The 22,267-nt window shown below is 41.4% G+C and overlaps 1 protein-coding gene across 1 annotated transcript; it reads left to right on the forward strand.

Moving 5' to 3' along the window:
- The first annotated feature begins 16,334 nt into the window (after nt 1-16,334).
- LOC138837421 (protocadherin beta-2-like) lies at nt 16,335-19,058 on the forward strand. Its single transcript, XM_070036204.1, has one exon. The coding sequence runs from the start codon at nt 16,373-16,375 to the stop codon at nt 18,770-18,772; it is 2,400 nt and encodes a 799-aa protein (XP_069892305.1). The 5' UTR covers nt 16,335-16,372; the 3' UTR covers nt 18,773-19,058.
- The last annotated feature ends 3,209 nt before the right edge of the window (nt 19,059-22,267 follow it).

Genomic DNA, 22,267 nt, shown 5'->3' on the forward strand with positions numbered 1-22,267 from the left:
TGGACCCTTGATCTTAAAAAGGGGGTAGAAGGGCGAAGGTCCATCTTCTGTAACTTCTTCAAGCTGACTTTAGGGGCGTTGATCTTACCTAGCCAGGAGCCTATAACCTTAGCCTATTTTACAAAGAGGCCATCAGGGTTAGATGTCATTAAGAACAATATTTAACTTTTGACAACTGCACAGACCTTTTCTCCAGCTATAGCAGTGTAGCTTGTTTAGCACTCTGGTTTGTAAAAGCATCTTTCTGGATGACTTAGGAATGTGATCTCTAGTGACCCTAACACAATGCCTGAGTTACCTTTGCAGGCCTTTAGACAGATATCAATAGAAACACACTCTCAGGTTTACAAACTTTTTCCTGAGAAGATGAATTTCATGTAACTGGTGTCAGCTCAATATTACTGCCAATTAGAGCTTTTGGCACATAAAGGGGTTAAGATTTAAACTACCCCCCACATTTTATAACATTAGCTTTTTACTATCACAGAGGACTGGCAAGTTCCTGTCCCTTACAAGGTAGTCATGAACATTAGGCATGCTTCCAAACTATCTTCCTATGACCTCCCGGCTCTGATCAGTTTTGAAGGGCCACGCACAAATGACTCTAGGATCTGACATTTCTGCCATCCAAGCAGTGGCTTACTGCCTCTGGATGTTCCTCCATTGTTTTTGTCCCAGGAGTGTCTTCTCTACACTGGATAAATGCCTCATTGGCATTTTCCTTAGCTGGTTGCTGGACTTGAACTCGGGGCCTGAGCACTGTCCCTCAGCTCTACAGCTCAAGGCTAGCACTCTGCCACTTTGAGTCCCAGACTCGGGGCTTGAATGCTGTCCCTTAACTCTTCAGTCCAGGGCTAGTACTCTGCCACTGTGAGTCCCAAAGCATCTCTGCTTGCTCTTTCAGCACTCTGCTGGCTGAGTAGAGGTGACAGTCTCACAGGGACCTTTTTCTGCCCGGGCTGGCTTTGAACCAGTTTGCAGATCAATGAGTCTTATAAAAGGCCACTTTACTCCAATTGAAAGCAACAAGGTGGTCAACATAGAAGTAGCTTTTAAGCATGCTCTTACCTGAAACTTATTAAGAGTCAAAGTTACATCTGACAAACTGTAGGAATCCTCTGTGCTTTGCTCTGGACTTTGCTGGAAACTCGAAAAACCTATAAGAGCAAACTAGAATAGCAATTATTTTGGTAATCCTAATTTTTCCTTTGTGCACATTGAGGCCAATGTCAAGAACAATTTTACATTTAAACTTTATATCCAAAAATCCATTCCCTATTTTTTTTAAACCTCTTATTAATCACCTTTAATATTTTATACTTTAGTTATTATTTGCGTTTTGAAAAGATCCCTTGAAATCTTGAGGCCAAGTGTCACTCATTGCCTCTTGGCTTCTTGTTTTAAAACAGACATACATTAAGATTTTTAAACTCAGATGACAATTTTTCCTTAATGAGAAAATAACAATCATCATAACTGAACCAAAAAGTTAGACTTAGCGTCTTTATGACTTTTAAAAACATCCTAATTGTAAACATTAAAAGCAAGTCACATTATACAAATAACTTTTTAACCCTCTTTTTAAGGCCTTCCTAATTTTAATGTTAACACATCCAAGGGGAAGTTTTAGCAATACTAATCAGATCATCACATCACTCATTTTAATCATGTTTTCAGTGGCTATCCACAGGGAAAAGAGACAGAACAACGATGGGCCACTTGGCCCCTCCTATGGAATAGGCAGGCACACACCCAATCCGACTCTTTAGGGTTAGATGAACTGCGTTTGTGCCAGCTTGCCTCACCATGGGTGGACTCCTCCCAGGGCCTATCCCACCATGCATGACCAGCTGAACTGCACTTCTGCTTGTTCACCCCTTACCCCTAAAGATAGGTCTTCTGTTGGCTTCTAAGTTTTTCCCCCTGTCTCTTCTCTTGGTTCTCGAATGAAATACACAGTTTTTAGACAGACAGAACAGGTAACATCTTTGACAGTGTTAAACTAATTTTTACATTTAAATTTTTATTATTTTTCCCCAAATTTTAGCCAAGGGAATTAAATGCCAAACTGCCAATGCATTTTGTTAAGCCAGATAACTTGATTACAGTATAAACAGACTTATGCATTTTAAAATATTAGCTTTTAAAATACCAGATTTTCTAATTTGCAAGTTAAAGAATCTTTAAAAAGCCATTTAAAACAATGTGAAGATTCTTTAAAATTTTTGGTAATGTCCAAACCTCATAATCTTTTGAATTTTAAATTTAAACTCACCCAATTGTTACAGCATGCTGACAATTTTCATCTTTGAACACGTTCACAGACACACACAAAACACTCACACAGATCTTAAAGTGCGCAAAAATCAAAATCAGTTGTATGTACGCCTTCTAAAGTTTTTAAACAAAAATTTAAGACAGTATTTCTTTTAGAACTAGGTACCTTTGTTGGGCTTCATTTTCACAGAGCTTGCTTGTTAGCAAGGCTTTTGAATCTCTTCTGAGTTGGAGGAGGGCTGGGGGAGGGATTCACCTAAAACAAAACTGGCCTGATTTATTTATTTATTTATTTATTTTTTACCCAATTTTAGACAGAACTAGCTGAAAAGTCCAAACCAGGCACACAGCCTTCTACGCCCTCGCCTGTCCTCCAGCAGCCTCCACTGGGAGAAGGTGCAGCCTGAGGCTTGAAGGGAACCAAACTAGCCCAGTAACCTTCCATGCCTCGCAGGGAGGGTGGGCATAGCAGGTCTGTGACCAAGCCCAGTTGGAACTTTTATTCCCTCAGAGATGTTTAAATAAATAAATAACAAAAACACAGATACACACAAAAACCAAGGATCCACATTTAAAACTGGTACCAATTTTAAAACAGAACTAGACAAGAACCAAAGGCTGAGTTGGGGACTAATGGGCCCCAGTTTATCCCTACCGGAACTCTGTGCTGTTCTCACTCAGCAAGCTGAATCCAGAGTCTGCTGGGTGAGCCTGCCACACTCACCCAGAACTTTCCTACCCCAGAAAACATAAAACAAACACACTAAAGTTAACAAGACAAACAAGTGGCCACAAAGACAAAATCAGGTCTCAGTGAATGGGGCGACATCTCACCACTTACCAGGGGACTCAACACCCCCTCTACTCATTCCAGAGAAAATTTTCTCTTAGATTCCTGCAGACGTTGACCCAGGGGCATTCCAAGGCAGAGGAGAATTCCCAGTCATCTTGGGGCAAGGGAAAGAAGTCCCTAGCGGCCGTCCCCTCAGACTGACAGGTTCTCCCCCACGCTCAGACCCCCTAAGCCAAGGCCTGAGGCTGAGATCTAACTGGGGCCACTCGCAGGTGGTCAGTGGCAATTTCATAATTGACAAACAAGCAAGTTTCCAAAACCTGACAATCTCGGCTCAGGCTGTAACTTCCAGTGATCTATAGTCAGACTTAAGGGGGTTGTTAGTTGCTGCCCCATCCCTTTAAGGGCAACAAAACAGACAACAGAGACAATTAACACTAAACAGAAACAGACAAAAACAGACAGGCGCCAAACAGAAAAAGCAACTTCAGATGGGAGTGGCCGACCACGGCTAAACTCCCCGGGAAGGAGAGAGATTCCACGTTCCCTCCTTTCCCCGAGAAGGAGAGAGATTCCACGTTCCCTCCTTCCTCCAGGTCACCCTGGAGTAGGACTCCAGGGCGGGGCCAGGAAGAGAGAGACTACTTCTCCAGTGGTCTAGGGTTAAAGACAGAGGAGTAACAACAGCCTGACCCATGTTAAAAAGAATAAGAGTTAAACCAACACTGAACACAAAAAGAACCAAAAACGGACGGGTTAAGACAAACGCTGCGCGGCTCCGGTCACGAACCGAAAGCAGATTTTCAGACGGGGAAGCAAAATCCCCGGGAAGGAGAGAGATTCCACGTTCCCTCCTTTCCCCGGGAAGGAGAGAGATTCCACGTTCCCTCCTTCCTCCAGACATGAGCTCCGAAAAATCGAGCCCCTCTAATCCCTGAGGCCTCCCCTAGGGTGGCGGGGGAGAAGTCCGAGCTCGTCAGCTCCTTCTCAAGCCGCCCAGATACAGAGCTATTACGCGTAATAGTACAGACGCTGCGCGGAGACAAACACCAGACAGACAGAGACAAAGACAAAGGCCGGCTTACCTCCTGGTGGGTCCGAGCTGGAGTGGGTCAGGGGGCGATCCCGGACGAGCCCCCAAGATGAAAGACCCCCGACTTCGGGTGTCCCCCATATCAGGACCTCCCTGCCCCAAGCACCAGTCAGACGACACCAGATGCAAAAGGCAAGAGGGTTTTATTTGGGCATGCCCAGGTTCCCAGGTGCACGTGACCTCGAGATCCGCAAGGTTCGGGTCAGTGGCTGGGAACCCCGAGCAGTCCCGGGGATGGTCCTTTTATGGGACCCCTCTGTCCGTTACAGGAGTGCCCGCGCTTTTTCAGCCAGTAAATTTAAAGTGTTACAACCTGGTCTGCACGCAGGCAGCCAATCCTTTTAAAACAAATCATGTGTTTTGGCCAGTCACTGTTCGAGGGGGTCCCTCGGTGTACGTGCTGAGTTGTGTGTCTCCGGCCCTTGGTATGAGGAAGTGACGCCTAATCGTTCGCTCACACCAGGGGGCTGACTGCAGGGTGGGGTTAGTTAGTAGGGTGTGGGCTTATTGATTAACTGGTGAGGTTAGTTATCAAAAGGGGGAATATGGGGGTAATATAATTTTCTTAGCAAAGCATGTTACAGAAGCCAGAAATAGCGTGGTTAGATACAAAACTCTGTTCCCCTAAAAAAAGGAGGCTCAGGGCCTGGTTGGTTAGGGAGGGGGTCTTTCAGTTATACTGGAATTCAGGGACCCCCAGAAGACCACCAGAGACCATGATCAATGTAAGCAACAAAGAGCCGGTTTATTGCAAGCTCGAGCTTGGTCCTCTGCGCACACAGTAACCGATGATGCTAAGAGGCCCTGAGCATAGAATCATCGCAGTTTTTATAGTATTGAACAAACAACTTTAAGGAACTTTTACATAAGAAATTACATGATTGGTTAACATTTAAAGCAAGCTAAGCTGGGCAAATATGATTGGTTGACCTTTACAGAAAAATGTCCTTGGTCCATAGCTTGAGCGAAAATGGTTATGCGAGTCACTCCCGGACCAACAGAATGCATGGCATGTCTCGCCCTGGGCTCTGAAGTACCAGTTGGTCAGAAGCTCTTAGTCCTAGGTGGCTGGGGGGCAACACCACTTGGGGGCTAACACCTGCCTTAAGCAAACGCTATCTATGGTTCCAAGAATTGTGCATGGCTTTCTGTCATAAATTCCTAGCATTGGGGCTAAAGTGGATCAGGAATCAAGTCGCAGAACTGAGATGGAGTGTTAAACAAAAATGGAGTTACTTAGGTTTCTTAAAACGTTGTATTTCTTCCCTAGGGCCTTACTGCCCGGGCCTCCAGGAAGGGCCTTGCAGCTGTGGGGATAATTCTGAGGACTTTGCGCCCTTGGTCAAGGCTGTAAACCCTTTGAAGTCTTTTACTAAGCAACTCTAGGCTCCCAGGCTGACATTCTACTACTGAGTAACTAAAACCAGTCACAGTTAAAATCATACAAAAACCATAAAATCATCTAGCACAAAGCAATTGGTACAGAAGCAAAAATGAGCAGTTAGTAATCATAACTTCTAACTACTACATTAAGCATTAATGTTACTCCATGCCTTTTAATAAATTCATTCAGGGGGTGCTTGCCTACTTTGATGAGGGCAGTTCAGTTTTCTGCCTTTTTCACTTCACTCCTCAAGGTTTTAGCAGAGTTTTTAGCAAGCAAAGGTACAGAAGCGAAAGTGGCTATTAGGTGCTGTCTATATATTTTTACGTTCTTCATTATCTTCCTAGATGTAGCATAGACGGTCCTGGAAAAGGAAAGCTATTACTGATTACCAGAGATTTGTCACTTGCAGCAGAGAGGGAAGCCTCTGCACAGGGTAGGAAGACAGACAAAACCACAGTACTTTCCAAAGAAAGCCAAGAATATGTCAAATCAAATTACAAAAGACTATTGCTCCCAAATAGGAAAAGGCCTATAGAACCTTTATACTCCCAGTTTTTATCTGTAAATTTATTGTTTCAGAGAAAAAAATGAGCCCGAAACTTAACTATGTGAGAAAAACTGTCTTTTCTATCAAAGTGTGTTGCTTAAATATTCCTGATTGGGCCTGGCAGCTAAGCTCTTGTTAAGGAAAAGAGGAACTGCTTTGGAATATGGAAGGGTTTTGAAATGTAAAGTTTTGTCTTAAACTGGTTTCTTTTCTAGATTGAGTTAAGACACACCTCAAATTGATTGAGAAAGAGCGAAAGGTGTGGGTATATTTTGAGATTACTTGTGTATTGTTAATCTTATTTCAAAGTCACCTTATGTAAATACAGTCTGCCCATTCAAACTACCCAATCATGAACATATTGTGAACCTGAGCTCAAGCAATCTAAGCAGAGGGGCAGGGAATTAGGGATGAATAGGGGCAGAGCCTGCCTGTTCTGTTTGCTTGCCAGATTTTTGGCTGATGGCTCAATCTTTTGCAGAAGTAAATTTTGGCTTGCTGAGACAGTTCTTCATTTTTGAGTCTATCATTGTGACTCCAAAAGTTTTTGGAGAGAATATTTGTAACTATTGAAAGGATCCATCACATCCATCCCAGGAGACCATGCAGAGGCAGGCAGGCAAAGGAGAAAGATGATCATAAGGTTTGTTAGAGGAGCCATATTTCCCTGGAGAAGGAGCATATGGGACCCTTCACTAACCAGGTAGCAGGAGGGTCTGGGTGGAGGTAGGAAGTGAGGTAAATGGGAGCTCAGGTGGGTCTGGGTGGAGTGAGGGAGCAGCCAGCTGTATGGCAGGAACTCTTGGGCTGGGAGGAGCTCAGATCTGTGTGTAGCTGAGGACCAAAGGTGGGCATAATGCTTACAACTATAACCCACAATGAGACATTCTTCTGAATGTTTCCAAATGTGTACTACAGATGTGCACAAGATAAAAGTGATTTTTCTATCTCTGGATTCTGCAATAAGTTACACTTTAACTTTTCACAATACTGCGGGATGTTTGTCCATTCAGTTTTAAGAATTGATGGAGGAAGAACAATCCTAGGTAAGTTTCACACTTAGAAAAAGGAATGATCTGTATTAGCAACAGTGTGAGACTTTCTAGGTCCAAATTGTGACAGTCTGACAGTCCTTGAGAAACATGTTCCTTGGCAACCTGGTGGTCAAAGCCTTTTCTGAAGATTTAGTCTCAGTAAACAATTGAATAGTCTCAACTAATTAAATGGATTCTTCAGGCTCTTGGAATCATCAAACTTTTGGAGAACACTGAGGGAACTTTTTTTTTTTTGTTGGTCCTGGGGTCTGAACTCTGGGCCTGGGCACTGTCCCTCAAAGCTAGCGCTCTACCACTTGAGCCACAGTGCCACTTCCAGCTTTTTCTGCTTATGTGGTGCTCATCACTGAGCCACCTTCCCAGACCTGAGGAAACCTTTTAAGTACTGCTAATATCTGCATCATAAATATCCACTGCAAGAAAATTGCTTGCAATATGGCTACAATTGCCAGCAGAAATAATTGCCAAAACCTCTTTCAGATTGGATGTGGTGATACATACCTATAATTCCTGCTACCTAAAAGATGGAGATGGGAGTTACAAGGATGGAGGTAGTTCCTGGCAAATTATGAAACCTTATTTAAATAACTAAAGCAAATAATGGCTGAGAGTGTGTCCCAAGTGTTAGAATGCCTGCCTAGTAAGCTCAATGCCCTGGGTGACAGTGACTCAATGACAATTCTATATTATTGGGCTTGTTGATGCTTACTTGCCTCTTCCTGGAACTTCCAGAAACAGACCTCATCTTTTTATGGCCCATAATCTCAGCACTCTAGGACAAAAGGAAAAATGATTTGGTTCTTCTCTCAAGAATTTTCTTTCCATTGAATGTTAAAATTGGTCCATATTCTTCTAATCTACTATAGGACAGAGAAAAGTGAGTTATATATGATATCTTTTTATGTCCAATGAAACTAGGGTCTTAGAAAGTCATTAACAGTAGGTAGGGAAGCACTATTCTTGGCAGCCTTGTTTTTTTTTTAAATAATTTTTTATTGAGATTAAGTGATTACATAAATTCCACAAATTTCACAGTATTTTGGAATAGTGCTAGTTAAAGTCACAAATACATTTTAACCTTCACAAGGCATTATCATGGTCTAAAATGTTTGTGAATTCTATGAGCTTTGACAATACAACTATTTCTTCCACATTGGGTGATATGCACATTTCTTTCCTTTTGTTTAATGTAAGCTGTTCCATCTTTCCCTCTCATTCCCTCCCTCCCATCAGGCATCATTGCTTTTGAATAAGAGAAAACCTCTTTCCTAGGTGTCATTATAATTACAATCTTTTTTCTCAAGTATAGGTCATTACCTATAACAGCACTAATGGTATAGATGTTTGTTTTGAAACTACTATGTTATCTCATTATTAAGCAAAAAAAGCTTGCCTAATCAGTGACCTTCCTTAAAGTACCCCCAAACTTTAGACTTTAAGAAGCATATATCCTGGTCTTCTGGGAAGATGTGGCATTGTCACAGGTGAAGTCCCTAGGTGTCTCTGACCAGATTTAGGGTCCTGGCACACACTTTAGCTTGAGAGATCCACACCAATCAAACTTTAAACAGGTAGATTCAACAGCCCTTTATGATAAAAGCTCTGGAGAAAATAGGAATCCATGGAACATATCTCAATATAATAAAGGCTGTATATGATAAACCAATGGCCAGCATTACACTTAATGGAGAAAAATTAAAACAATTCCCTTTAAAATCAGGAACAAGACAAGGATGCCCATTCTCTCCACTCCTCTTCAATGCAGTGCTGGAATTCTTAGCAAGAGCAATAAGACAAGAGATAAACATAAAGGGTATCCAAATAGGGAAAGAAGTAAAACAATCTTTCTTTGCTGACCCAAGCTACTTGAGTTGATTCTAAGCTTTGGCAAAGTAGTAGGTTATAAAATCAGCCCACACAGGTGGCTTAGTGGTAGTGCGCTTGCCTTGCTTGCATGAGCCCTGGGTTCAATTCCTCAGCACCACATAAGCAAAAAGAGAAAAGCTGGAAGTGGTGCTGTGGCTCAAGTGGTAGAGTGCTAGCCTTGAGCTGAAGAGCTGAGGGACAGTGCCCAGGCCTAGAGTTCAGACCCCACGACCAGACCTCCCCCCCGCAAATCAGCCCACATAAAATCAACAGCCTTCCTGTATGCCAACAATGAAGGTGAAGAGTGATGCTGAAATCAGGAAAGTGACTCCATTTGTAATAACCTCAAAAACTACTTAGGAATTAACTTGATCGAAGATGTAAAAGACCTCTATTGTAAAAACTTTAAAACTCTGAAGAAAGAAATTGAAGCAGACCTAAGGAAATGGCAAAAACATCCCATGTTTCTGATTAGGAAGAATTAACATAGTGAAAATGGTAATTCTGCCCAGACCAATATACAAATTCAATGCAATACTTATCAAAATTCCAACAACTTTCTTCAAAGAAATCAATCCAAAACTTTATATGTAATAAAAGACCCAGAATAGCAAAAACAATCCTAAGCAGGAAGAACAGCACTGGAGGAATAGGATACTAAACTTGAAACTTTATTACAAAGCCATAGTGATAAAAAAAACAGCTTGGTATTGGCACAAGAGTAGACTTGAGGACCAATGGATCAGAATAGAAGAGTCATAAATAAGCCCACAAACATTTAGACACCTAATATTTGATAAGGTATCCAAAAACACAGCTTGGAAGAAAGCCTCTTCAACAAATGGTGCTGGCAAAATTGACTATCTACATGCAGAAAACTGAAGGTAGATTTCCATATATCACCTTGTAACAGAATCAACTCTACATGGATCAAAGACCTCAATGTAAGGGCAGATACTGTGAAAATATTACAGGAAGGAGTAGGGGAAACCCTAAGCCTTCTAGGCATGGGGCAAACTTCCTGAACAAAGGTCCAGAATCACAACAAATCAAGGAAAGGCTGGATGCATGGGATTATATCAAACTGAGGAGCTTCTGCCCAGCAAAGGACATAGCTAATCAAGATAAGAAAGACCACAGAATGGGAGGAAATCTTCACTAGCTATACATCAGATAAGGGCCTCATATCCAAAATATACTTAGAGCTCTCAAAAAATTAACCGCCCCCCCCCAAACAAACCCCTCAAAAGCACAACAACCCAGTCAAACAAATGGGCTAAAGGCCCAAAGAGGGACTTCTCAGAGGAAGAAAAAAAGAATGGCTAATAGACACATGGAGAAGTGTTCAATATCTCTAGCCATAAAAGAAATGCAAATTAAAACATCGTGATTCTGCCTTACTCCAGTTAGAATGGCCATTATTAGGAAAACTAACAATAACATGCTGGCAGGGATGTGACCAAAAGGGAACCCTATTTCATTGTTAAATGTAAACTTCTTCAACCACTCTGGAAAGCAGTATGGAGGTTCCTTAAGAGAATAAACATATAGCTTCCCTATGACCCAGCAATTCTACTTCTGAGCATTTATCCAATGGACCACAAACCAGGCCAAACTAAAGCCACCAGCACAACTATGTTTATTGCAGCATTGTTTACCATAGCTAAGATATAGAATCAACCCAGATGTCCCTCAGTGGATGAGTGGCTGGCTCAAGAAAGAACAATATTGTACCATTTGTAAGGAAATGGAAAGACATGGAATATATTATATTAAGCAAAGTAAGCCAGAACCAAAGAAACATAGGCTGCATGGGTTCCCTTATTTCTGGTAACTAGAATGTACCTATAAATCTACAAGTAAACACACTGAAGAATCAAAAAAAAACCAAGACATGATAAATTATAGAGGACCCTAATCATTAACATACAGAGGCCAAAGGAGGCCAAGCATAGTAGCTCTGGACAGATGGTCATATAAATAATATTCTATGAAATGAGCTCCATAAAAAGGAAACAGGAGACACTCTTTAGTTGCCACTGTTGATGTTTTTGTTCTCTTTTCCTTTTGTATTGTCTGTTACTTCCTTTGTCTTTGGGAGGGCAAGAGAGGGCACATAAAAGGTGGAACAAGGATGAGTAATACAACAGTGATACTCACTAGACACTTTGTAGAAAATGAACTGGATATCTTATGGGTGGGAACAGGAAGGAAAGATTGGGAGAAAGCGACAGAAGGGGAGAAGTAGTTCACTAAGAATTGTACTTATATATCTGATACATGTAACTAATCCCTCTGTATATCAACTACACAAAAACAATTTAAAAAGAAGCAGATACTCTGAAGTTTGACAAAGATGATGTGTGTGTGTGTGTGTGTGTGTGAGTGTGTGTGTGTGTGTGTGTGTGTGTGTATTCACATGCATGCATATGCATGCCTCTGTGAGTGCATAAGTCTTGGAGCTCGATCTCAGAGCTTAGGCTCATGGGCTCTACAAATAGAGCCACAGTTCCACTTCTGGATTTTTTGGAAGTTAATTGGAGATGAGAGTCTCATGGACTTTCCTGCCCAGGCTGGCTTTGAAATGCAACCTCAGATCTCATCCTCCTGATTAGCTAGGATTACAGGCATGAGCCATTGGCATTCAGCTTGACAAGGATGATTATCTCTAAAATGGTAGCTGTTATAACATGTCATAGAGGGCCAAGCTGTTTATGTTGAGAGCACCTTTTGCTTTTCTTGATATTTCATAAATGGAGACAAGTAAGTTGTGACTATCAGTATTATTTTTCAGCAGATCTTTACTACTTACTTGATTGATATTACTTTTCATTTTGAATTAAATTCATTAGATGATTTTGATGACATTGGTAACAAATTCAACTGCAAATATAAAACTATAAGGAAAACATAACGCCAGGCATAGTGATGCATGCCTGTAATCCCATACTTGGGTGAGCACTTCAGGAGAATCAGGAATTTGGAGCCACCCTGGACTGCGGAACAACAAAGATCCTCTATGTGTCTCTTTCATTATTAAGTCATAACTCCAATGAATTGCTGTGTGGATTATTTACCAAATTTGTATTTGTCAATTTCCATTGAATTTTCTTATTCATTAAATGTCAAAAATAATTTTTCCAATAAATATACCGTCAACTTGGTACTTCAAAAGGAAATGTTGTATCTGGACATACCTCTAATCCTAGCTACTAAGGAGGCAGAGATCTGAGGACTGTACTTTGAAGCCATTCAGAGCAGGAAAAGCTGTGAGATTCTTACCTCCAATTAACCACCAAAATTCTGGAAGTGGAGTTGTGGCTCAAATGGCAGAGTGCTAGCTCTGAGAAAAAAAACACAAAACAAAAAACCAAGGGCTGGGAAGGTGGCTCAGTGGTAGAGTGCTTGCCTTGCATGCATGAGGCCCTGGGTTCGATTCCTCAGCACCACATAAGCAGAAAAAAAGTCAGAAGTGGCGCTGTGGCTCAAGTGGTAGAGTGCTAGCCTTGAGCTGAAGAGCTGAGGGACAGCACCCAGGCCCAGAGGTCAGGCCCCATGACCGGACCCCCCCTCCAAACAAAACAAAACAAAACAAAACAAAAAAACCCAAAAAACCCTTAGGAACCGTGTCCAGTCCCTGAGTTCAAACCTCAGGACTGGCACAGAATAAAAGGAAATTTCATATAAGGTGGACCAACAGGAAAAATTTTACCTTTATTTTATTTGTGTCAATATTTAATATTCTCAAATACAGTATAGAAACAGTAAAATGATACAAAACAGGCTTCAAATTACATTTTGTTGATATTTAATGTTAGTGAGAAAATGATACAGCTTATTAAATATAATGAATAATAAATATAAGTATCAAATTTGTCTTCAATTTGCCTTTCACAATTTTTTGAATTAATTTAAGTAGCTTTACAAAGGCGTTTAAGTTCAAATCAGTTAATAAATACCATCTGTCTTGATCAATGTTATCTCTTCCTCTCAAATTTATTCTTTCTGGAAAATGTAAAACATATAAAAAGCCTGTATGACAACACTGTAGGCCCTGGTATTAACTGCAAATACAGTGCTGTGTGTTCCATATTACATTGCCTGTCTGTGACTATTGTATCAGAAGTCTGAGGTTCTTGAGGCTTAAGTAACAGATTTGTGTGATCAGACTTTGCATGGAGTTTTATTTGCTGGAACATATTTAAAGAAATACTTAAAGCTCAATCTAAGATAAAGTCTGATTCTGTTTTAGTCAACATGTCCCATTCAGGATATTGTATGGCAGAATTCTGTTGAAGAGGTTCTGCTCATCAGAAGTTTGGTGCTTGATGATAGGCAAGTAAAGGGACAGACAGTGAGAAGGCAAGTAGCATATATCTACAGTATATTATAGCACTTTAAAGTCATGGACTGTGGATTTGATACTAAGTAGACACTGGACCCAGAGGGCAAACCGAGTGAAACATTGATATTGTATTTCAGTTGCTAAAGGAAAATGGCTTGCATTTCCTTAAGCTGAGTTCAAATTTACAAACATAAATTACCACTTCCCAGATATTCCTTCACCTATGAATGATACTAAAAAAAAAACAGTAAGGCACTTTCATTTGAATGGAAATTCATACAAATGGCAGGACTTGAATATAGACAGAACAGTTTTCACATGGATTCCTTGAATCCCAATTCCATGTCTCCTTTTTCAGAAATATTTTCTTATTTTTCTTTAGTGTATTTGAATTGTTCTGTATTTTGTCATTAGATTCTGCATTTTCTTCCTTTCCAAACATTTTTTGCCATTCCGAAATCTTTTGTATTTCTATTTTTTGGGGGGGGGGTCCGGTCGTGGGACCTGAACTCTGGGCCTGGGCACTGTCCCTCAGCTCTTCAGCTCAAGGCTAGCACTCTACCACTTGAGCCACAGCGCCACTTCCAGCTTTTTTATTTTTGCTTATGTGGTGCTGAGGAATCGAACCCAGGGCCTCATGCATGCAAGGCAAGTGCTCTACCACTGAGCCATCTTCCCAGCCCCTGTATATCTATTTCTATTTACTAATTTTATGTTATATTTAGTTACTAACAAACTGCCATATTTTCTTTTACAGTATGAAATTTCAATTTTATTATTAGTAGAAATTATCGTTATTATAATGATATAGTCATCTACTAGAGTACCTTATTACTTAAATTTTTGTTGTTATTATAAAGGTGATGTACAGAGGGGTTGCACTTACATAAGTCAGGTAAAGAGTACATTTCTTTTTGGACAGTGTCACCCCTTGGAAGAGTGCTTTAACTTGGCATGCTTAAGCCAGTTTTAAGCATCAGGGATTCCTGAAAAAGGAATATATATATATTGCTCTCTCATATTCAGAAGTAAAGTATAATGTTTTCAAGTTATTTTGATGGACAAGCAAATATAAATTATTATCTACATAAATTATCATCTACTTTGGATAAGTTGCATTGTTGTACAATTCTTTCACTTTTTACTTGTATTTGAAATGTTTCTTTGTCAATTTTTTTGGTTAGTCGTGGGGCCTGAACTCTGGGCCTGGGTTCTGTCACTCAGCTCTTCAGCTCAAGGCTAGAGCTCTACCACTTGAGCCACAGTACCACTTCCAGCCTTTTTTGTTTATGTGTGGTGTTGAGCAATCGAACCCAGGGCCTCAGGTATGCGAGGCAAGCACTTTACCACTGAGCCACCTTCCCAGCCCCTATCAAAATATTTTTAAATGAATAGACTATTCATAAGGAATCTTAAACTTTACAGAAAATTGAGCAAATAATAGACTCCACACACACTCCCCCTCTCACTTGCAGTTTCCTTACTAATATCCTAGATTAGTTTGATATAGTTGTTACAAGTGATGAAACAGTATCAACACAATTAACTAAAGTCCACAGTTTAGGAGTCACTCTTTGTTTTACATAGTTATCTAGGTTTGACAAATGTGTGAGCTCTTGAATCCAAGAATATAACATTATAGTAACATAAAATAAAACTGCCCTAAAAGTTTCACCTCTTCATTCACCCTCATTGTCCCTCTACAATCTCTGAACTTCTTACTATCTCTTTAAAATCACCTTTTCCAGAATTTCTCATCATTGGGTTTTTTCTCCCACTAAGCAATATGCATTTAAGTTTCATCCATATGTTTCTGTGGCTTTAGATTTATTTTATTTATAAGAAATACCTTTTAAGGTATCAAAAGAAAGAACTTCAAAAACTGCAATAAATTATATCTTGTTTAGAATCAGATTTAACACACAATCTCTAGAAAGAAAATTTGAAAGGTAATTGGGGAAATTAGAAGCTTTATGGAGTATTTGGTATCATGACATTTTTAAGTTTTTCAGATGTCATCATTAAATTGAAGTTATAATTAAAATTATACTATCCTATCCAGGGTCTATAATCCTAGCTATTCAGGAGGCTGAGATCTGAGGATCATCATTTGAAGCCAGCCCAGGCAGTAATGTCTGTGACACTCTTATCTCCACTAAACTATCAAAAAAGCCAGAAGTGGAGTTGTGGCTCAAGAGGTAGAATGCTAGCTAGCCTTGAGTAAAAGAAGCACAGAGACAGTGGCCAGGCCTTGACTTCAAGCTCTAGAACTGGCACACACAAAAAAACCCTATCCTTTAGAGAAGAAAATATAAAAGTATTGACATAAGAAGGAATTACCTCTACTCACTGGGATAGTCACTTCAGAATTCAGGGAAATATAAGAGCACAGAAGCATTCTCATTTGAATTGTTTTTCCTTGAGTATCATTTCTGTAACCAAAACCATGATCAAGTTGCACACATGTCCAAATTCTGAACAAATCTGGGAACTGCCTAGTCAAAGCTTTCTTTTTGTCCCATGGTCATACCCTTTGTCCCTGAGGTCATACCCTTCCTGTTTCTTGATTATCATAGTTTGAAAAGAGATGCTTGGATTTGTGATGAACCCGAAGTAGAACATTGCACCCCTTATGTTAGGGGTGCAATGAAAAGCCCTTAACATACACATATGATTTCCATACATTTTGATACTACTTAAAAAAATATTCAACTTAGATTACTATCAGTCAAAAACAAAGTAACATGATTTTCTGTTAGAAAACAAACACTAGGAAAAGACGCAGGGTGGCGCTGCAGACTTAGAAGTAGAATAAGCAAAGCAATCAGCTGAAGGCATTAGGTTGTTACTCAGCTGAAGAATTCAGCAGGAAGAGGAGGCTTTCTAGGGCGGTCACTCTGGGAAATCAGGCTGCTGGACTGTCCACTTATCCCAGTGTCTGTCTGGGATTTACTGTCAGCGGTAAGGAGAGACAGAGCTGGAGCGAGTCTGCAGATACACCAGAAGGTGATGGAGGCCAGAGAGAGAAAGGAGCTCTTTCTGAAACAAAGGCAAGTCCTAATATTCTTTGTTTTGCTGGGCATAGCTCAGGCTGTTTCTGAACCTACACACTATTCAGTGACTGAGGAAACAGAGAGTGGCTTCTTTGTGGCCAATTTGTTAAAGGATCTGGGGCTGGAGGTAGAGGAGCTAGCTTCCAGGGGTGTCCAGCTGGTATCTAAAGGAAAAAAACTGCATTTGCATTTGGATAGGCAAACCGGGGATTTGTTGTTAAATGAGAAACTGGACCGGGAGGAGCTCTGTGGTCGAACCGAGCCCTGTGTACTACCTTTCCAGGTATTACTGGAAAATCCTCTGCAGTTTTTCCTAGGCGAGTTATGGATTAAGGACATAAATGATCATTCCCCTGTTTTCTTAGACAACGAAATAATTTTGAAAATTCCAGAAAACACTGCTCCTGGAACTACTTTCCTAATAGAACGTGCCCAGGATTTGGATGTAGGAAGCAACAGTCTCCAAAATTATACACTCAGCCCCAATTTCTATTTCCATCTGAAATTACAAGACAGCCCTGATGGCATATTACCGCAGCTGGTGCTGGAGAAAGCGCTGGATCGGGAGGAAGAGCCTGAGATCAGGCTACTCCTCACTGCCTTGGACGGTGGGAATCCACCCAGGTCCTGCACTGCCCTGGTCCGTATTGAAGTTGTGGATATCAATGACAACGCCCCAGAGTTTACAAAGCTTCTCTATGAGTTACAGGTCCCAGAGAACAGCCCTGTTGGATTTCAGGTTGCCACGGTCTCTGCTAGGGATTTGGACATTGGTATTAATGGAGAAATAACATACATGTTTTCTCAAGCTTCTGAAGATATCCGAAAAACATTTCAGATAAATACAAAATCAGGAGAACTCCTTTTAGCACAGAAATTGGATTTTGAATCCATTCAGATGTACACCGTAAATATTCAGGCAATAGACGGTGGAGGGCTTACTGGAAGTTGTGTGGTGTTAGTCCAAGTGATGGATCTGAATGACAACCCTCCTGAACTGAGCATGTCCTCACTTACCAATCAGATCCCAGAAAACCTGATGGAAACCGTAATTGCTGTATTCAGTGTTTCAGATCCTGACTCAGGAGATAATGGAAGGATGATGTGCTCCATCCCAGAAGATCTTCCTTTTCTTCTCAAACCCTCAGTTGAAAATTTTTACACAATTGTGACAAACTCAGCGCTGGACCGGGAGACCAACTCTGAGTACAATATCACCATCACTGTAACCGACTTGGGAACCCCCAGGCTGCAAACCCAGCACACCTTCACCCTGCAGGTGTCCGACGTGAACGACAACGCCCCCGAATTCACGCAGTCGTCCTACACCCCGTGGGTCCGCGAGAACAACAGCCCCGCCCTGCACATTGGCACCATCAGCGCCAACGACAGAGACTCGGGCAGCAACGCCCAGCTGACCTACTCGCTGCTGCCCAGCCCGCAGCCCGGCCCCGACGCGGCGGCGGCGCTGGTGTCCATCAACGCGGACAGCGGGCAGCTGTTCGCCCTGAGGGCGCTGGACTATGAGGCCCTGCAGGCGTTCGAGGTGCGCGTGCGCGCCGCCGACCGCGGCTCGCCCCCGCTCAGCAGCCAGGCGCTGGTGCGCGTGCAGGTGCTGGACGCCAACGACAACTCGCCCTTCGTGCTGTACCCGCTGCAGAACGCGTCTGCGCCCTGCACCGAGCTGCTGCCCAGGGCGGCCGAGCCGGGCTACCTGGTGAGCAAGGTGGTGGCGGTGGACCGCGACACGGGCCAGAACGCCTGGCTGTCGTTCCAGCTGCTCAAGGCCACGGAGCCCGGGCTGTTCAGCGTGTGGCCGCACAATGGCGAGGTGCGCACCGCCAGGCTGCTGAGCGAGCGCGACGCGCCCAAGCACAGGCTGCTGCTGCTGGTCAAGGACAATGGCGAGCCGCCGCGCTCGGCCAGCGTCACGCTGCACGTGCTGCTGGTGGATGGCTTCTCGCAGCCCTACCTGCCGCTGCCCGACGCGCCGGCGCCCGAGCGCGCGCAGCCCGACCGCCTCACTGCCTACTTGGTCATCGCGCTGGCGGCCGTGTCTTCTCTCTTCCTCTTGTCTCTGCTGCTCTTCGTGGCTGTCAGGCTGTGCAGGAGGAGCAGGGCGCGCTCGCTGGCCGGCTGCGCGCTGCCCGATGGCCCCTTGCCTGCACACCTGCTGGACGTGAGTGGCACGGGGACCCTGGCCCACAGCTACCAGTATGAGGTGTGTCTGCAGGGAGGGACTGGCACTAATGAGTTCAAATTCCTGAAGCCTATTATCCCCAATCTCCAGCCCCAGGGCTCTGGTGAAGAAATGGGAGAAAATATTGTAGTCCGAAATAGCTTTGGATTCAAATAGAGGTCTGTCTGGCTATGATAAAGTATTCTTTCTATTTGGGATCCAACCCAGACAGGGATTTTTAATGTGTTATAGAAAAATTTTGCACTCAGAAATAAGTGGACGTTGGCCACAAGGACTCTGTCCCACACTACCTTGTGAGGTGTACCTGATGAAAGGACCTAGCACCAGTGAAGTCAACTTCTTGACTCCAAGCATCTCCATCCTTTCTCAGGGTGCAAAAGAATTTATGATGAAAATCTGTTTTAGTAATAGCTTTGGATTCAGCTCTCTCTCTCTCTCTCTCTCTCTCGTTTACTGTTTTGCTCATACTTATTTGAAAGTATCTTATTCTAATTCTTCTCGTTACTTAGTATTTCTAAATGTATGGCTTTTGTAGTTCAATGAATATGAATTTGGTTGTATTTTGATTTTGATTAGTATGGCAACCTAGTTATATTTAATGTATGAATGTAAATTTTGTACTTCTGGAACTCTTTCATTTTTAGTTAGAGAGCCTTTTCTGAAAGTCAACTTCCCAGTTCCTTGGTAAGTTCAAAGGCTTATATTTTAAAAAACAACATTATTGCAGTACATGGGTTGAAATTTTGAAGCCCAGAATATTTTTGTTTTATCACTTTAGGCTGTGTGTCTTTGCATTGTTCTCTGTAACTGTTTACAGGGGTATATTCATGAATAACATAACACCTTTATTATATTTATCTAAAAGTATATCTTAAATGACAACATGTAAAAGTTATTACTTCTTTAGAAGCTTTGAGGAACCTAATTGTTTGAATCCACAGACTATTCACTTTATGAATGTCCGTTTTTGTAAAAGAAAAAGTTAAGTGGACACAGTTGCTTATTCTTATCATTCTAGTAACTCAGAGCACAGTTGCTCATTCTTATCATTTTAATAACTCAGGTAGAGTCTGGATGAACTGAAGTTTAAGGTCAGCTCGAACAAAAAGTTATTGAGATCTCCATCTCATTATTTTTTTAAGTTTGTCTTGGTGTCACATGCCTGTCATCTTGGCTATACCTAGGCAGAGTTACAAGGATATTGGTCTGAGGCATGCTCTGTGAAAGTTTAAGTAATGCAAAACAACTGCAGCAACAAACAAACAAACAAACAAAAAGAACTCTGGTTAATCCAGGCCTCTTTTTAAATATCCATTTGAATTATTAGAAGCCTTTTACTAACTCTGACTCCCTCCAAAAAAGTTAAAAAAATACATGTAATATGTGTTTATTCTTTACCAACTTAAGAAACTTTTGTTCTTTTCTGTTTTTTGTTTTTTGTTTGGGTCCGGTCGTGGGGCCTGAACTCTGGGCCTGGGCGCTTTCCCTCAGCTCTTCAGCTCAAGGCTAGCGCTCTACCACTTGAGCCACAGTGCCACTTCTGGCTTTTTTCTTTTTGCTTATGTGGTGCTGAGGAATCGAACCCAGGGCCTCATGCATGCAAGGCAAGCACTCTCTACCACTGAGCCACCTTCCCAGCCTAACTTTTGTTCTTTTCAAGAATTTCTGGAGGCATTTAGGATTCAATAAGAAATCAGCCTGTGTTAGAGTGTAGATAGATGCACTCACTCACTCACGCACTCACTCACTCACTCACTCACTCACTCACTCTACTCACACACGGGATAGCTATCTATCTATCTGTCTGTCTGTCTGTCTGTCTATTTATCTATACCTCCTTCAGTTCTCTAGACTTTTCGATGCTTTATAAAAAGTGTTTGCATTATGTTTATGAATAGCTCCACATTTATTGCATGATTAACATAGTCACTAAGGCATTTTAGGTTCTACTTAAAATTTCTGAATGATTGAAAAGTAGTTATTTCACTTGGTATGCATTAATACTTAAATATGCTAAAATAATTAATGAACAAAATTTGCTGGAATTAAATGCTTTCTGATACACAATGAATTGTATCATTTTGTTATAATTGAACTGTTTAAATACGTGTTATTTAAACATTATCCAGAGCCAGGTGCAGGTGGCTCACGCCTGTAATCTTAGCTACTCAGGAGGCTGAGATCTGAGGATCATGGTTCAAAGCCAGCACGGGCAGGAAAGTCCCTGAGACTCTTATCTCCAATAAACCACTAGAAAACCGAAAGTAGCACTGTGGCTTAAGCGATAGAGCACTTGCCTTGAGCTGAAGAGCTCAGGGACAGCACACAGGGCCAGAATTCAAGCCCTACAATGGACAAAAAACCAAACCAAACCAAAACAAAACAAAATTATCCAGTTATCACCCCCATTGTATATATCTGTACTTGTTTTTCCTCTTATTGCTTTTATTTTCTTTTTTCTGTTTCTTTTTGTTGGTTGTGGGTCCTGAACTCTGGGCCTGGGTGCTGTCCCTTAGCTCATCAGCTCAAGGCTAGTGCTCTACCACTTGAGCCACAGAGCCACTTCCAGCTTTTTCTATTTATGTGGTGCTGAGGAATCAAACCCAGGGCCTCATGCATGAAAGACAAGCACTCTACCACTGAGCCACCTTCCCAGCCCATCTACTTATTGCCTTTTGAATCTCTTTTCCTATCCATTGGTTTATAGATGGAGACATTGGGACATTCAGCTTTATAATTTAAAAATAAATGACACATGAAAATTTCATTTCTTACAGTTTAATTTCTGATCAACCTCTTAAGTGTATTTTAATTATTTTGTTATTAAGCCTATCTTTACTTTTTATATTATTTTCACATGTTTGAGCTATACTATTAAAATTATAATTTGGAGATCTCATTTTGAGATCTCCAGTGACACTGAGTTCTACCTTGGCATTAGAAGTCTTTAACCACTAATTCCCTCTAAGATCTTAGGTCACAATCCTGCTCCCATGACAATAGCTATTTCAATACCTTGCAGTTATAGTCCAATAAAATAACATAAAGTTATAGAAGGATAATTGGAATTATTTTCAGTATCTTCAGCATCAGAAGTAAAGTCAATAGATGAGCTAGTACATAGCATTCCTGATAATTGTGTAGAAATACAAATGAAGTTATATTGAACACATATATTTGTGTTGTTTCATTTGTCTTCCTTACAGATGTCTCTTTTTGTTCTTAAAATAAAATGCATGTGCCCATTATTTGGACTGACTTTACCTCTTCACCCTTTTCACTTACTCTTCAAAATAAGGTTCTGGGTATTCTCTGCTTTCTTATTATCCAAAATGGTTGTACTTTGTTCTTCCAGGACCTTCACATTCTTTGTAGTCAGCTGGTACACTAATCATCCTTCAGGCCCCAGATTAAATGGTGGAACTTTAGTGAAGTCTCCTTAGCAATCCTCATTAAGTTAAGGCCTCCCTCATGCATGCTTTCAGTGCATTCATTTTATCTCCTCTATAAAGCTTTCATACTTTTGAACATTTGTTTAAAGTACCTAAATCTCCTTTGATGTAAGATAGTATATGATTTTAGACATTGGCTCTTTCTGCCCTATGCCTAGTTTCTACAAATTCAATAATCACCTATGCAGAATAACTAGTT

Source organism: Dipodomys merriami, unplaced genomic scaffold (genome assembly GCF_024711535.1).
Source record: "Dipodomys merriami isolate MVZ:Mamm:240054 unplaced genomic scaffold, mDipMer1.0.p SCAF_27, whole genome shotgun sequence".
NCBI lineage: Eukaryota > Metazoa > Chordata > Mammalia > Rodentia > Heteromyidae > Dipodomys > Dipodomys merriami.